This window comes from Miniopterus natalensis, chromosome 9 (genome assembly GCF_054644295.1).
Source record: "Miniopterus natalensis isolate mMinNat1 chromosome 9, mMinNat1.hap1, whole genome shotgun sequence".
Taxonomy (NCBI): domain Eukaryota; kingdom Metazoa; phylum Chordata; class Mammalia; order Chiroptera; family Miniopteridae; genus Miniopterus; species Miniopterus natalensis.
The window spans coordinates 77,122,025-77,139,956 of record NC_142089.1 but is presented as its reverse complement, the minus strand read 5'-3'; the positions used below and the strand labels follow the sequence as shown (position 1 = coordinate 77,139,956).

Here is a 17,932-nt window from a genome sequence, read left to right as displayed (position 1 = left end):
CCAAGTGGTTCATTGTATAAACTATTACCCATGGGTACAATATAAAAATGATGCAGTAAAGATGTTTAGACCAATAAATTGAATTACTACAAAAAGAAAATCTTTAATTTACATTGAAGTCCACTTACCTTTCCAATAAATCTCTGCTTTCTTGCGTGTCTCTAGTGGAGAGTGTAAGAAGCATAAGATTAGCATAGGCCAGAAGTAAGTCTGCATTGGTTGCTTCCCAGTTACTTGTATCAGACTCCAAACACTGTGAAGATTCCAGATATTCCTATTTTGTGGAAAGAACACTAAGTTATAAAACTTATCAACTGTGCCTACAAATACTTTTGCCCTTTCCTATATTTGTAAAACTATATTTTTACATCAGCCTATAAAAAGACCAAATATATATCTACACATATTTGTCAAATTTATCTCTCCAGACTACCAATTCTAAATTGAGGTCATCCTAAGAAAAATTTCATTTCAAAGCTGCTATACATAAATAAAAGAAATTTACATCTTAGGGGGCACTGCTTAAATATAAAGGTGTTATGGTAATTATCTATATAGAAGTACAGAGATCCAACAGTTTTTACCTACCTTAAGGGTCTGTACAACACACGAATTCCATTCTAAACTTGAACGCAAAGCTATGTTTCTCTCTGCCTCATGGCAGTGGGCCACAGCATCCTTCAATCTTTTATTTGAACGATATAGCTCTACCAGTCGAATGTTCACATAGACATCATCAGGTCTTGCATAAAGTTCTGACTGAATCAAGTCAAAAAGTTTATTCCATCCATCTTCACCTTTACAATCCAAAAGCTGTTCCTAGTTTAAAAAACAAAGTCATTAATTTAGAAAAACACCGTACAATTTTAAACACATCATGGCTCCTATGAGCACCATTCCAGTGTCTAACTTCAGTAAATTACCACCAGAAACTATCCTATATACTTTATTAGCCCCTTCAGAGTTGAAGCTAAACTTCAAAAAATTTATGTGGAAATAGCTACAATTATATAGTAGCAGTGGTTACCTATATCACCTAAGAGACTGCCAGGACTGCTACCCCACATCCTTGTATACCCATTCCAGTGACTACTAGAAGGCTAGGCCTCCATCAATCCTCATATCAGGGTCCTTATCCTCAAACTGCTCTGGATCTCCCTAAATTTGACTCAGTTCCTTACCCACTATGCTCCTACACTGGAGCTCCTATTGTTCACTATCTTCTCAGTGTCTTCACCCTCTGGTCTTAACTGAATATAACTTGAGATAGCCCCCATCACTTCTCTGCCATGGTAGCTTTTTCTCTGCTAACCTACATACAAGTAGAGGAAGTGGGGTTTGAGACCTACTCATTCCCAAAGTCACTTCTAAATCATATCTCCCCACACCTGTTTATAACCCTGCTCTCTAAAGGACATGCTATCTAGCTACTCCATCTATTCTTCCTCATTAGCAACTGGAATAGAACACTCTTCCTTCATCCTTAACTGTCACTGGTATTACCAATTGAAAGATGGACAAGGTATACAATTGCCTGGTTACTCAGTTCTTTAATTACTTCATCTCCCTGGTGGTGGTCTACAACTCCCGCCTCGGTTATCCATTTGACATTGACAAAGGTCTTCAAAATATGTATTTTGGTCATACCACTCAGAGATCACCACATCCCTCTTACTCTTTCACCTCACTGGGAACTCACATAACCTCAGTGTCACATACATTTGCATCTACCCCAATACACTGACATCACCAAGTTTTAATTTTCAATAAAGCACACACACGCTTCTTGTTACGCTAAAATGTCATAATCCCTAATATCCATAATTAATACTTGCTTACAGAGCCCCTGGATTAAGTCCATCTGCCTTTCCTTAGAATAAGCCTACCACCTATTTTCTCTGTACCTATACAACAGCTGTACCATTATAAGGGCATTTGGAAATCTCAACCTTCTAAACTGGTAATGCCTAGAACAAAACCCTACATTATCTCTAAAAGACTCACTTTCTCTATTCCCTAAAAATGTCACTTCATACTCCTCCCCTTTCCTCAAATTTCCCACACTTTCCTTCAACCCTCACTTTCAACTTATGATCACAATTCATTCTTCACTGAGAAAGCCGAAGCCATCATATGTAAATTCCATTCTGCCATTTCCACTTATACTTCTCCCTGGCTCCCTTCACCTAGCAAAGACCAAGTTCCCCATTTCACTTCCATGAACTTACACTTGGCCTTTAATGGCAAAGGTACTAGACTTCAAGTATATGTTCTAAATAAGTAAAAGATAGCACCATTATGAATGCTTTTCAAAAAAATTCTACTCTCATACTCAAGATTTCATACCAATAATATCTTCATTCATTAAATAAATGCCAAAAAACTATTTCCCTTAAATAAGCATTAAATTTTAAAAAACAGAATTACTTTGCTAAACAGTTACATATAAGAAAGGTTTAGCTTTAAAAAAATGTCTTTAGAGAGTTATTAAAGAAAATCAGGATGCTTCAGACACATCTAACTTTTGTACACTGCAAGAAAAATAATCCCCTGCCATTATATATGTTCCTTAATGTCACTGTCACCAAATGGACTGGACTGAATTGTCATGACCAATAAGCAAATTATGTTTGAGGCATAACACAAATATAGTAAGGTAAAGAAACCTACAGACTTAGACCTAATATTTTAGATTAATATTTAAAACCCAGCTGCTTCTAGCAGGGAGAAAAAAGCTTAATTATTACTAGTATTTATCTCTAGGGATTTTAAAAATACTTAATTTTAAAATCTGTGCACAATTGTTCATACCAGATTTGTAACATCCAAAACAGGAAACAATCAAAATGTCCCTCAGAAATAAATGGTTAAACTACAGAACACATCCATAACACAAAATACTACTCAGCAAGAAAAGAAACAAATTATTGGTACACACAAATTAGATGGATCTCAAGGGTATTATGCTGAATGAAAAAAGCCAAACCTCATATGAGGTTGAAATTACAAAATTATAAAGATGGAGAACAAATCAGGAGTTGTCATAGGTTAAGGATGATGGGAAGGAGGAGGTAGATAGATATTAGGTAGCATGAGGGATATCGTTGTGGTGATGGAATAGGTCTGTATCATGACTGCAGTGATAGTTACATTAATCTATACATTTTTTAGTATGTTTATTGATTTTTTAAAAATATTTTACTGATTTAGAAAGAGAGGAAGGGAGAGGAATAGAGAGACAGAAACACTGATGAGACAGAAACATCGATCGGATACTCCTGCACATCCCCTACTGGGGACTCAGCCTGCAACCCAGCCATGTGCCCTGACAGGGAACCAAACTGGCAGCTTCTTGGTTCATGGGATGATGCTCAGCCAACTGAGCAACACTGGCCAGGCATGAATCTATACATGCAATAAAATTTACCCTTAAGGGTAAATTAGATACCATTTGCAAACCATAGTAGTGCCTAATAAAAGAACATATTCTTAGAAAGGTTTTGAAGAAAAAAATTTTGTTTTGCCATTCTTTTTTATAGGTATAATTGACATATGACATTGCATTAGTTTAATATGTACAACATAATAATTTGATATATGTATACACTGTAAAAAGATTTCTGTAATAAGTTAACATCACCTCACAGTTACAAATTAGTTTTTCTTGTGATGAGACCTTTTAAGATCTACTCTCTTATAAACTTTCAAATACACAGCACAGTATTGTTAACACAGTCACCATGCTATACATTACATCCCCAGAACTAAATTATCTTATAACTGGAAGTTTGTACCTTTTGGCCACCTTCACCCATTATCCACCAACTCCCCACCCACACACACACTGGTTTAGTAAGTTTCCTACTGAAAAGCCATTTAACTCCAAATATTAGAAATGATTGTGTCTTAAATTTTCCCAACTGCTTTTATCATGTTTTATAGTTTTTTACCTTTAGTTTATAAATTGCAGGACTTCCTGGGAAAAGTTTAGCTGCTCTTTCAACCCAATATTTTGCTCTTCCATCAGTAATATCATTTTTACAAAGCAGTTCTGCAATCTTCAACACAAGATCTTTTTGTGTTGGGTTTAATTCCACCGAACGCTGATATCAGAAAATAAATAATAAATTAGGATTCCTAAAGTACATATACTTAAATATAAATGTGAAAAGCTCTATTCCTAAATGATAACACGCTACTATTTCAAAGTTGTTAAAATTAAACTTAAAGTATCTTGAAATATTTTTGAAGATGAACTGAATAAAAATTATTAGGTAACTGTCAGGAAAAAAGAAGAAAAAGAAAAAAAGAAAACCACATACATGAGAACAGCACTTGTGACCATGTTTTTAGACTTAAAATTTATAGGTGTTCTACTTCTTCTAAAAGTACTACCTCTTAATTACAAATTATAGTGTGCCTTGGGCCAAATAATTTAAAATCAGTTCTAAACTGTGTCATTTAATAGTACTGCGATACCAATGCTTGTTTTCATGACATCCATAATAAATACTTGAAATATTTATTACATAAATTATTTTGGGTAACATGGGTTTGGCTGTGCAAAGCCTAAATTTTTTTTTTTTAAACACTTTTTTTTTTAAATATATCTTTATTGATTACAGAGAGAAGAAAGGAGAGGGAAAGAAAGAGATAGAAACATCAATGATTGATCAAGCCCGCAACAGGGCATGTGCCCTGACCGGGAATCGAACCCCGATCGCCTGGATCCTAGGTCAACGCTTAACCGCTGAGCCACGCCCGACCAGGCCTAAATCTTAATCTTATATAATTTACCTTGTAACATTCGACAGCTTTGTCTATGTTTTCCTCCACTTCATAAAGAAGACCAAGAAACCTGTGAGCTTTGGGATCCCTTTCTTGCACATTAATATATGTAGATATGTATCTGTTTAAAAATAATAATATAAAAATAAATAATCTTTAAATAATCACATTTACAACTATATTTAAATAACTGAAGAATACATCTTAAACCAAAGCAACCACTCAACTAATTAATATTGTTATTCTATAATTATTGACTACCACTACTTAAACTAGAATATGCAGATAACTCAAAGTACCCATAGTAACAAATGGATAATACTTAAACACAAACACACACACAAAGTTGACAACATATTAACTTTACTACTAGATACTACACTTATCAAATGTTTTTTCCAGTGCTACCCACACATAAAAAGTGAATACATAAATTGTTTTTTTCTTCCTGATCACATTTTGGTAAAGCACTAAAGAGTTTGCATAGAAATCAAAGTGATAGCAGTAAATATTTTTAAGTCATCATAACGTGAATATTAAAGAGCAACAATTTCCCAAATAACGACTAAGAGAATATATTTACCTTTTAAACAAGAAAACAATATCTAACAGTACTGTACCCAGCTAAAATAGAGCAGAGAAAAAATTACTAAATACAGGACCAAATGCAGGTAATTTTCATTTCTTAAATCAAGTAACAACTAAAAATAAGGAAGCATCTTCTAGGCTCAGTGAATAATATCATAAAAGAAACACTGAAGGAAAAACTGTCACATTAATAAGGAACTGGGATTAACATACCCATTGCTATTAAATATAGGTGCTCTCATTTTCCTTATCAGCATTTCCATCTTCCCATAAATGCCTTTAATAGCCTGCCTCCCTCCACAATTCCTGCTTACACTACTCCAAATCAAGTCAGATCATCAGCCTTCTTGGCCATACTATGGGTGAGACAAAGCCTCAGTGTCACCTACTAAGTCAATTAAAAATCTTTTATACAAGCTTTTCTCCTGCCCAGAAATCAAAGTTTAATTTTGTATTCACTGCTATTTTCCAGCTGATTTAATGTGCCAGATATGTAACCAGGAAGAAGATATAAGCATGGTTGTCTCTTATTCTAACCCAGGACAATCTTTAGAAAAAGTGTTTTAAGGCAAACAATTTCTTGCCTTAGGCAGGCATGCAGAAACTACTCATTCTAGGCTCAATCTCCAAGGAATCTAGGCTAGCCCTTAACATTAGTCTTAGTGATGAATCCCTTATTTCCAGGACATACTTAGGAAGAACTGCTTAAAAAAACTAAAAAAACAAAACAAAAACAACACAATTTTTTACCCATTTCAAAGAAGAACATGAGACATAGTAAAGGCGCTGATTTTAGAAAACTAAAGCATGTTTAGTTTGGTACTCACTTTTTAGCAAGATCGTATTCTTTAGCTTCATAGTACAGCTTCGCAAAATAGAATCCTTTCATTGACTTCTAAAAAACATTAAAAGTTATTTTTCATATTTTAAATTTTGAAAAATGTTCGCAAGAACTAAAAATCTGTCCTAACAAGATTAATATATTTTATTGTTGTTCACTTAACAGGTAAAAGAAATTGCTTGTAGAAATTCATGTATGCTCCAAAAGCCATTCTCATCATAAAGCAAAGGAAATTTAAATACAACATAAGACCACATCAGAAATTAAGAATTTATGTCAGTGCCCAGGTCAGTGTGGCTCAGTTGGTTGGAGTGTTGTTGTTTGGAGCATTGTCCCATATATGGAAAAGTTGTGGGTTTGATCTCTGGTCGGGGCACATGAAGGAAGCAACTGATCAATGTTTCTCTCTCACATCAATGTTTCTGCTTCTCTCTCTCCCATCCTCCCCTCTCTCAGTAAGCATATCCTCAGGTGAGGATTTTAAAAAAAAAGAATTTATGTCAGCAAAAACCTGAGAAACCATGTGGTTCCATTCTCTCACTTTACACATGAGTACACAGATACTTTGGGGTAGGAGGGGAAGTATACCAGAAGCCTCTCTTCTACCATGTGAAAGCCTCACCAGGAAGAATAAGCAGCTACTACTTCAGACCTGTTAAGGCACTGGGGATTTATTTCCTGATCTGGGCACTATTCTCCGTACAAATCAGTATTTTATACTTAAGGAATTAAAAAGGCAGAGATAAAAGTTGAATTCTTCTGGTAATAAGCCAAGTCCACATCTTTTATTTCTATAAGCTCCAAAGTCCAGAATTCTGGGACACAATAGATTATGCTATATACATGTGATAAGAGTACACAGCCATCAAACATCTTTTTTAAAACTATACAAGGACACAGAAAAAAAAGTGAAGATACTAAGTGAAAAACAGTAGCCTACAAAACAGTATATTTTCATTTATTCATTTTGTAATAGGCAGTTAGGCATATATGAGCAGAGCAAGGACGATGGACCAGAAACAGGAGGTCACCAAGGCGGAAAGCCCTGGGTACCTAGCAAGGGGCAAAACTAAGAAAAAGCAACATATCGCTGGTTATGCAGTTTAGACCCCCTCACCTTTCGTATTGCTGGTCATGGGTTTAGCCCCTCTGACCTAAGGATAACATCTACGACTCGGTTGTATTTCAGTTCCAGGCCCAGGAAAGCAGCAAAACCAGACAAGTGACACCATGGCTACCTCAGGGCCAGCTGCATCAACTAATGAACCACTGCCCTAGTTCCAGCCAATCAGCAGAGACCAGGACACTGAATGAGCACACCTGGAAAGCTGATGAATAGTCTATTTAGACCCTCCTACACCTCCCCTAAGATTCCTGCCTGTAAGAGAGAAATACCCTCAACACAAAGGACTCAAGTAAAGGACCCAGCAAGCCAGTGCCATTCCCTTCCTCCTCCTTCCCCCAGGGGCATGTATCTCCTACACTCCGAGGGACCACACGAGACTTGCAACCAGGGGAGCAATGGGCAGTGGCAGCTCATCCTGGGCTAACCCCCTAAACCAGTCTCCAAGGCCCTCTTTTCTCTGACTTCCCAGTGAGCCAAAGCAGCCCAACCTAGGCTCTCCTGTTGCTTCTTCTATGCCCTTCCTTGTTTCACTATCCTAAACATGTCTTTGCTGCAGCCAATAAATTCTTGCTTGCTTTGTTGCATTGTTGATTGTCTCACCAGTAACAATTTTATCTGTAAAAAATGCATATTCAGGATTTGTTCATTGTACCTACTATACACCTGGCACTTTTGGGCACTGGGGAATCAACAATAAACCTAAAGTCTCTGCCTTCAAAAAGCCTGCATTTTAGGAGAAGTGACAAGCAAATAGTATGGGAACAAGACAGAGTACTATTTCACAGTATTTCATCAATTACTTGCCGTACGTCACATTTTAACAAATAAAATCAATATTCATCTCACAAACCAGATATCCTAACACTGCCTGTTTAGTTGTGTTTCTTCTTTCTTAGTTGGTAATGGTGGTGGGGCATAAACAATGGCATTATAAATTTTATAAAATAAGAGAAGAAGGGCCATCAGAAAAGGTCTCATTAGGGGATTATTTGATCACAAACCTGAATAGAGCAGTTATCTAGGGTAGATGAGGCAGCAGATGGACTACAATAATTTAATCCCCACTGTTTACTATCTGTTTCAATGTTTCCTTCTTATAAAACCTGCACAAAATACTCTTAAGTAACACTCATCCTCTTCAAATACTCTGCGTAAGTGACTTCAAAGATGCCGCGCTCCCTTTAGTTTGACTTCTTCCTTTAGCAGCCGTTCCTTCTCCAACTCCTTCACAGGCTCTTTCTCACAATGATTCCCCCAGGAACTGGTCCTAAATCCTCTTCATCCTCAGGATCTCTCCTGTGACATACACTGAATCTCATCTTTCACTACTAACAGTATGTTGACTCTCAAATATGTCTCTGGCTCTAATCTCTCCTCCACACTAAATGTACATGCAAAATATTATCGTGTGCTGTCAGTTCTACAGTCTGTGTTATCTCAATCCATCCATTTTTCTGTATCTGTGTTGCTACTAACAAAGTCCAAGCCTGTCTGCTATGATCTCTCTCTGGGATTACTGAAAAAACTAATTCCTTCTTTTCTCTCTGTATACTTTTCTTCCCATCTAATTCATTTGCCAAAGGGGTATCATTTCAAAACATAAGACAAACCACATTATTCCTTTGTTTAAATTTTAAATCCTTCCATAGCTTTCATTACACTTTGAAATGAGTTTCTCCAGATGGGATGGCTTGGAGAATTCTGACTTTAAATAAAGCCAACAGTGAGTACTGATGTGATGTGATTTCTGTGCAGTGCTTTCAATGTCAACCTGAAGAAATTCAGTGAAGACACGTAAATGGCAAACTATGATTCTCTTAAGGTAGACAAATGCTTCCTCACCTAATGTGAGACACGCATGAATACACAAAAAAGATTCTCACCATGCTAGAGAAACCACAACAGCTAAGGGGCACTGATTTTGAAAGAATTAGCCTACAAAGACAACTCTGTTGAGCATTACCCTAGTCTGACAAAGTGAAGTGGGAGGATCCCCAGTGCCACTCACCTCCCTCTCACCTTCCCTCTACACCTTGAGGAGGTAAGGTTAGATCCAGTACACCTGTTACAAGCATAACACAGGTATCCTAAGTCAAGCAGAGTAAAGAGAAGAAACTGCAGTGAAGCACACGGGAAAAAATTCACTTTATCTAGATATTTCAGTAGGAATATAGACCCTAAAAGTGGAATCTCTCAATCCTTCTGACCTTTTTAGTTTTAAGTAGAAGGTATCGGAAAAGATACCATGTAAAAGAATTCATCTATCATTGGATTGTTCACACACTAATAGAGCTGAGTTTAGACCCTCACGAGAGAAGAGTTTGGTTTTACTCTAATGATGATGGGCTGTTTTGTTTTATTTCCTCCTCCTTCTTCTTTTAATATTTTGGGTTGTTTTCATAATAATCCTGCTCAGTACAAGAAGAACTGCAGTTCAAATGACTGGTACACAAGCCCTGGCCAGCACGGCTCAGTGGTTAGAGCGTCAGCCCACACACTGAAGGGTGGTGGGTTCGATTCCCAGTTAACGGCTGAAGGTTTAAAAAAAAGTTTAACTTAAAAATATAGAAAGGCATAAAGTAAACAAGAAGACAGTTAAAAAAGTTTTTTTGCCTGTACATTACACATTTCCTCTACTAGGGAGCCAATACTGCTAAATAATTTTTAAAGGGCCTGACTGGCAAAGTGAGGGAAGAAACAGGGCTATGATGGGACATGGATGTGGACAGTTATTTAGAATAAATAAGAACATGGATGTGTTTTCAAGCTAAGGAAAAACAACTGAGAAAAAGTTAAAAGACAAAGGAGAGGAAAGGGAGAAATAAAGGCTCAAAACACTAAACGGGATGAGCTCTAGAACAAGTGTCAGGAAGGTACCTTGAAGAAAAAAATATATGACAAAAGAATGAACAGGGCCTGGTGGTTCAGTGCCAAAGGCCTCAGTTCTACCAATAATGAGACAAGGTAAAAATCACCCAAAAAGAGCCAGGCAGAATAAATGACAAAAAGTAAGTAAACAAATAATACACACAGGCAAAATTTGGTCAAACTACTGCAAACGAAAGAAAAAGAAAAAATTCTGATAGAAACCAGAAGAGAAAATGCCTCACTTACATAAAAGCAAGGATAAGAATTACATTCAAAAACAATGGAAGCAAGAAAAGAGTGCAGTGAAATACTTAAAGTGTTGAGGGGGGAAAAGTGACTATCTTAGAATTCCGTATCCTGTGAAATTATCCTTCATAAAAGAAGAAATAAAGACTTTATCAGACAAATTGAAGCAATCTGTTAGCAGTAGACCTGTCTTACAAGAAATGTTAATAAAAGTTAGAGAAAAAATGATACAGATCAGAAACTCAGATCTACGTAAAGAAAGAGAACCAAAAAAGGAATAAGTGAAGGTAAAATAATAACTTATTAATTGACCTCACAGATATTAGTTTGTTCAAAATACCAGCATGTATTCAATTACAGATGATATATAAAATGTATATGTATATATATACATGTACAAGTACGTTTACATGTAAGTAAAATGAATCGCAGCAGTGCTACAAGGGCTGGGAGGAAAGAATTAGGATTCTTTTGTTATTATAAGGTACTCATATTACCCATGAAATAATGCAGTGTTATTTGAAAGCAAACTTGGGTTAGTCGTAAATGTATATTGCAAACTCTAGGGCAACCACTAAACAAGTAAAAAAATAAGTATAACTGATAAGCTAAGAATGAAGCAAAAATGGAATCACATAAAATGCTTAATTAAAAACCAAAAAGACAGCCCTGGCCAGTGTGGCTCAGTTGGCCAAGCATCATCCCATGCACCGAAAGGTCACGGGTTCTATTCCTGGTCAGGGCACATGCCCAGGTTTCGGGTTCAATCCCTGGTAAGAGAGTGTATGGGAGGCAACCAATCGATGTTTCTCTCATATAGATATTTCCCTCTCTCTCCCTCTCCCTTTTGCTGTCTAAACATCAATAAAAACGTATTTTAAAAAAACATAAAGGCAGTGAAAGAGTAGAAGACAAAAACAGGAACAATATACAAGGAAAACAAATAGAAACCAATAACAAATATAGTAGATATTAATCCAACTATATCAGTATCACCTTAAACATCAATAGTCTAAATGCACCAATTAAAAGACAACACTGTCAGAGTAGATCAAAAATTATGATCTGCCCTGGCAGTACGGCTGAATTGGTTGAGCTTAGTCCCATGCACCAGAAGGTCGCCAGTTCGATTCCCCATCAGAGCACATGCCCCAGGTTGCAGGTCGACCCCCAGCAGGGGGTGTGCAGAAGGTAGCCAATTTATGTTTTTTATGTTTCTCTTCCATGTAGATCAGGTGTGGGGAACCTTTTTTCTGCCATTTGGATATTTGTAACATCATTCATGGGCCAAACAAAATTATCAACTTAAAAATTAGCTATGAAAAAGTTCCCAGATTTATTGAATTTTGAGTCCTACCTGCGGTTGCCAAATGATCTCTCTCTCTTTAGAATCAATATAAATTTTTTTTAAAGTTATGAAAAAAAATTTATGATCCAACTACATGTAAAAGCAAAAATTCTCTCCAGATTTCTTTTAATTAGCAAAAACGTGTACAGTGCAGGTTTTTCGTTAACGCAAACTTTCAGATAGAAGGACTACTCTTTGCTTTAGCCATTTCAGCCTGCAAAAAGTTTCATAGAAACACTAAGTACAGCTGACCCTTGTAATAAGGTGGGGCTTAGGGGAACAAACTCCCTCCCAGTCAAGAAACCACATTTAAGTTAAGTAGCACACCTCCCCACCCTTGCAAAAAGCAGATTCCCAAATGCGGATCAAAAGCAGTTTCAATCCTCCGTTAGTTGAATCCACAGATGCAAAGCCCAGGGATACAAGGGCTGACTATATATTTATTGGAAAAAATCTGCATAAGTACACCCACGCAATTCAAACCCATGTTGTTCACGGGTCAATGTTGTCTACAAGAAATCCAAATTAAATATAAAACACATACAATTAGCTCTGGCTGGCGTGGCTCAGTTGCCTGGGCATGATCCCGTGCACCAAAACGTTGCTGGCTCATTTCCCAGTCAGGGCACATGCCTAGTTTCAGGCTTGATCCCGGGTAGGGTCATGTAGGAGGCAGCCTAGATGTTCCTCTCCCCCTCTCCCTTCCTCCCTCTCTAAAAGTTAATAAAAATATTTTTTAAAAAACGAAACAAAAAAGTACATACAGATTAAAAGTACATGGTTGGAGAAAACAAAAGCATTAACTCGAAAAGATATGAACACCCCCATGTTCATTGCAGCATTATTTCCAATGGCCAAGATATGGAAACAACCTAAGTGTCCATAGACGGATGAATGGAGAAAGAAAAGGTAGTTATTTATATACAATGGAAAAATAATGAAATCTCACCATCTGAGACAGCATGGATGAAATCTGAAAGCACTATGCTAAGTGAAATAAATCAGACCAATAACACATCACCTCACTTAAATGTAGAATCTTTAAAAAAAAATTTAAAAAAAGAAGGAAGGAACCAAGTTCATAGATGATAGGACAGACTGGTGGCTGACAGATGGGGTACGGGAGAGGGTGAAATAGGTAAAGGGAGTTCAAAGGTACAAACTTCCAGTTATAAAATAATATCATAGGGCCCGGCCGGGCATGGCTCAGCGGTTGAGCGTCGGACCTAGGATCCAGGCGATCGGGGTTTGATTACCGGTCAGGGCACATGCCCGGGTTGCAGGCTGCAGCCAATCAATGACTCTCTCATCATTGATGTTTCTATCTCTCTCTCTCCCTCTCCTTTCCTCTCTCTGAAATCAATAAAGATATATTTAAAAAAAAAAAAAAAAAAAAAGATGGAGACAGAGATATTGGCTGAAATGGCCTGGTATTTAAAAAAAAATAATAATAATAATAATAATATCATAGGGTTGTAACTTACAACATGGTGGCTATAGTTAATGATGTTATAATGCATATTTGAAAGTTGCTAAGCGAGTAAATCTTAAGAGTTCTCATCACAAGAAAAATTCTCTATGTATGGTGACAGATAGCAACCAATCAATGTTTCTCTCTCTCTCCCTCCTCTCCCTTCCTCTCTCTAAGTCAGTAAAGACATATCCGCAGGTGAAGTTTTTAAAAAAATTATTCAGACTGGGAAGGAAGAAATAAAACTGTCTTTGTTTGCTGATGACATGACTATGTAGAAAATCTGAAACAAAAAACATTCCTGGAAATAAACAATTATATCAAGTTTGCAGGATACAAGATAATATTTAAAAAGTCAATCACTTTCCTAATATACCAGCAACAAGTGAAATTAAAAATTAAAAACAATACCATTTACATTAGCACCAAAAAAAATTAAAATTGTTATAAATCTAACAAAATATGTACAAGATCCATGATTCTGATGAATAAAATAAACAGAGAGACTGTCCATGTTCATGAATAGGATAACTGGGTACTGACAAGATGTTAGTTTTTCCCAATTCCATTTATAGAGTCAATGTAATCCCAACCAAAATTCCACCAAATTATCTGTGGATATCAACAATCTGACACTAAAGTTTATGTAGAATGGCAAAAAAAAAACCCACAAAAAAAACAGCCAACAAGATATTGAAGGAGAATAAAGTTGGAGGACAGACACTACCTGACTTCAATACAAACCTAGAGTAATAAAAACAATGTGATATTAGCAAAAGTATAGGTAAGTAAAACAGGACAGAAGAGTGTGCCCAGAAATGGAACTACAGAAATAGAGTCAAAAGAACTTCAACAAAGGAACAAAGACAATACAATGAAGTCGAGTCTTTCAATTGGACATCCACATCCAAAATAATGAATCTAGACACAGACCTCACACCCACCCTTCATAGAATTTAACTCAAAATGAATCACAGACCTACATGTAAAACACAAAACTATAAAACTCCTAATAAATAACACAGGAGAAAATCTAGATGACCACGGGTTTGGCTATGACTTTTTAGATACACCAATGGCACAATACATGAAAGAATTGATAAGACCTATTTCATTAAAATTAAAAATTTCTGTTCTGCAAAAGATACTGTCAAGAGAATGATGACAAGTCATACCCCAGGAGAAAATATCTGCAAGACATGTAGACCAATGGAAGAGAACTTGTTCAGAAATAAACCCATAAATCTATTGTCAACCGATTCCTGACAAGGGTGTCAAATCCATTCAATGAGAAAAGAATAGCCTCTTCAATGGATGGTGATGGTAAAACTGAATTTGCAAACACAAGAGAATGAAATCAGACCCCATCCTCACAACATACACAACTTAAAATGATCAACAACTTAAATATAGGGACTAAAATTCAAGAAAACATAAGGGTAAGTCTTCATGACCTTGGATTTGGCAACGGATTCTCAGAAATAACACCAAAAGCACAAGAAATAAAAGAAAAAAATAGATGAAATGGAATTCATCTATAGTAAAAACAACTGTGCATCAACTGACATAAAGAAAGTGAAAAGACAACCTAAAAAATTAGAAAAATATTTGGAAATCATATCGTAAATATATAAAGAATTTCTACAACTCAACAACAGAAAGACAAATATTCAATTAAAAAACAAGGTAAAGCCCTGGCCAGTTTGCTCAGTGGTTAGAGTATCAGCCCACAGGCTCAAGGGTCCCGGGTTCAATTTCAGCCAAGGGCATGTACCTCAGTTGCATGCTCCATCCCTGGCCCTGGTGGGGGAGCATGCAGGAAGCAACCAATCAATGTTTCTCTCTCACATCTATGTTTCTCTCTCTCCCTCTCTCCCTCTCTCTCTTTCCGTCTCTCCCTTCCAGTCTACCTGAAAAACTATGGAAAAAGTATCCTCGAGTGAGGATTAAAAAAAAAACCAAAAAAAACAAAACAAGGTAAAGAACCTGAATAGCACTTCTCTAAAGAAGATATACAAATGGCCAAAAAGCCAAGAAAAGATGCTCAATATTATTAGTAATTAAGAAAATGCAGCCCTGCTGGGCGTGGCTCAGTGGTTGAGCATCGACCTAGGATCCAAGAAAATGCAGATCAAAACCACCGTGAGAAACCACTTCACACTTACTAGGATTGGCTAGAATAAAATTTCTTTTAAAAAAGAAAGAAAATAACAAGACGTGGCAAGGATGTAGAGGAACAAACCCTCTTACATTGCTGGGAGGTAAAATGGTGCAGTCATTGTGGAAAAGTTTGGTGATTCCTCAAAAGCTAAACAAAGAATATGATCCTGGAATTGCACACCATTATATATACCCCAAAAAACTGAAAACATGATCTCAAACAGATATTTGTATACCCATGTTCACAGCAGCATTACTCATAACAGCCAAAAGGTGAAACAATCCAAGTATCCTTTAAAAGATGAAGGATAAACAAAATGTGGTATATACATACAAAGAATTATTACTCAGTAATAATAAAGAATGAAGTTCTGACACTTGCTACAATCTTTAAAACATGCTAAGTGAAATAAGCCAGAAACAAAAAGACAATATTGTGTGTTCCCACTTAAATGAAGTATCTAAAATAGACAAATTTATAGAGAAAGAAAGTAGATTTGAGGTAACCAGCACTGGGGGGACGAGGGGGGAATGAGAGTTTTTGCTTAATTGTTACCAAGTTTCTTTTGCGAGTGATGAGAAGTTTTACAAAGATAGTTGACCTCTGGGTGGGTAGGGGTACTGACCTCCCATGCAGTCAAAAATCCATGCATAACTTTAGGCTCCCCAAAACCTTAACTATGTAGATAATGGTGATGGCTGACCAACATGAATGTAATACAACTGAACTGTATAAAAGTGGTTAAAACGGCAAATTTTGTTATACTGCATATATTTTCCTCACAATTTAAAACATCAATAAAGTAACATACCAAAACTCATCTGTATGGTATGTGAAGTATATCTCAATACAGCTGTTAAAAATATACTCTAGCTCGACTGGTGTGGCTCAGTGGTTGAGTGCCGACCCATGAACCAAGAGGTCACTGGTTCGATTCCTGGTCAGGGCACATGCCCATGTTTCCGGCTGGATCCCCAGCAGGAGGCAGCCAATCGATGACGTTTCTCTCTCATAAATGTTTCTATCTCTCTATCCCTCTCCCTTCCTCTCTCTCTAAAAATCAATAAAAAACATATATATACTCTAATTTTATGTCAAAATAGTGACACATACTCAGAAAATTATTCCAAGTGATCTTAGTATGATGGTATTGACACCACATCTTTCTTAACAGAGTATATTATACATCTAAAGAACTACAATCTTAAACTTCATTCAATATTCTTAACAATGCAAAACCAGGTCAAGAAAATCAGGAATACTTTTAAAAAAGCAAAGGAATATACCAGAATTGGGTATACATAGTCTCCCTCCCCCTACCCTCATGAACTCATAAATTTCAAAGATACAAGGAAATTTATGATAATACATAGCAGTCAAGATGGCACTAAAAGGAACAGAGCTTTCTTCTCCCTTTTTAAAAATAGATTCCCACTAGACACCATGTCAATACATAATACAAAAAAATGAACTCCATTATCTATTTTGAACTGCCTCATTAAAGCAGACTATCTTAATAACAACAGTTATTAAAGACTAATATACAGAACCATAAAATTGGGGAGAAACTTGATAAATCTGTCTCCAATCTGCTCATTTCACAAAGGAATTGAAGAAGCCCAGGGGGTAAATGCCTTGTGTAAGAATACATACATAGCTGAGAAGGAGCAGAGGTGATGCCATACAGGATGATCTGTGATGCAGTCAATGTGGTTCTTTCCATGACATCTTATGCCACTGTAAGCAAATGCTTGAATTCACTTAAGCTACTAAGTATCAGGAATTGATGTGAGGCTATAAAAATAGAAACTGTTCAGACCTTGAAAAATGCCACAATTTACTCCTCTCTCCCCACACACACTCCTTGTAAAAAGCTGAAGTAAATGGGCTTGTTCTCAGTATAAACTGATGGGCTCCAAACTGTGGAGACCTGACAAGGGGGAGGGTAAGGATAAGTAAAGTCTAGGTACTGAATCTCCAAACCCCTTCCCCTGGAAGATAAGGTTACAGGAAATCTCTTTCAAAAATAGAACAAACAGAAGAAGCACAAATAAGAGAGGAAAATGTGGGGGATCAAATCAGAACCAAATTATGCTTTCACTGATATGTGGAATCAAAGAACAAAATAAACAAAATAGAAACAGACTCATAGATACAGAGAACAGACGGACAAGAGGGAAGGGGTGCTGGGGAGCTGGGTGAAATAGGTGAAGGGATAAGCAGTACAAACTGGTAGTTACAGAACAGTCACAGAGATGTAGATTCCGGCATAGGGAATATAGTCAATAATATCATAACTATGTATGGGGACAGGTGGGAACTTGAAGCATCGGATGGCCCATTCTGTTAAGTACATGATTTTCTAATTACTATGCTATATATCTGAAACTAATAAGGAAAATATTGAGCCCTGACTGGTGTGGCTCAGTTGTTTGAGCCTAGTCCCAGCACACCAAAGGGTTACAACACCTGGGTTGGGGGCTCGATCCCTCATA

General features: G+C 36.7%; 1 protein-coding gene across 2 annotated transcripts in view; it reads right to left on the bottom strand.

Moving 5' to 3' along the window:
- Positions 1-17,932, bottom strand: part of LOC107528725 (E3 SUMO-protein ligase RanBP2) — a 65,086-nt gene that overhangs the window by 43,609 nt on the left and 3,545 nt on the right. For both annotated transcript variants that reach the window (XM_087820674.1, XM_087820673.1), the window contains exons 2-6: positions 6,204-6,271; positions 4,798-4,909; positions 3,951-4,103; positions 589-819; positions 129-274 (exon numbers count right to left, since the gene is read on the bottom strand). In XM_087820674.1, coding sequence (XP_087676800.1) covers positions 129-274; positions 589-819; positions 3,951-4,103; positions 4,798-4,909; positions 6,204-6,271 — 710 coding nt within the window. The remainder of the gene's footprint in view (positions 1-128; positions 275-588; positions 820-3,950; positions 4,104-4,797; positions 4,910-6,203; positions 6,272-17,932) is intronic.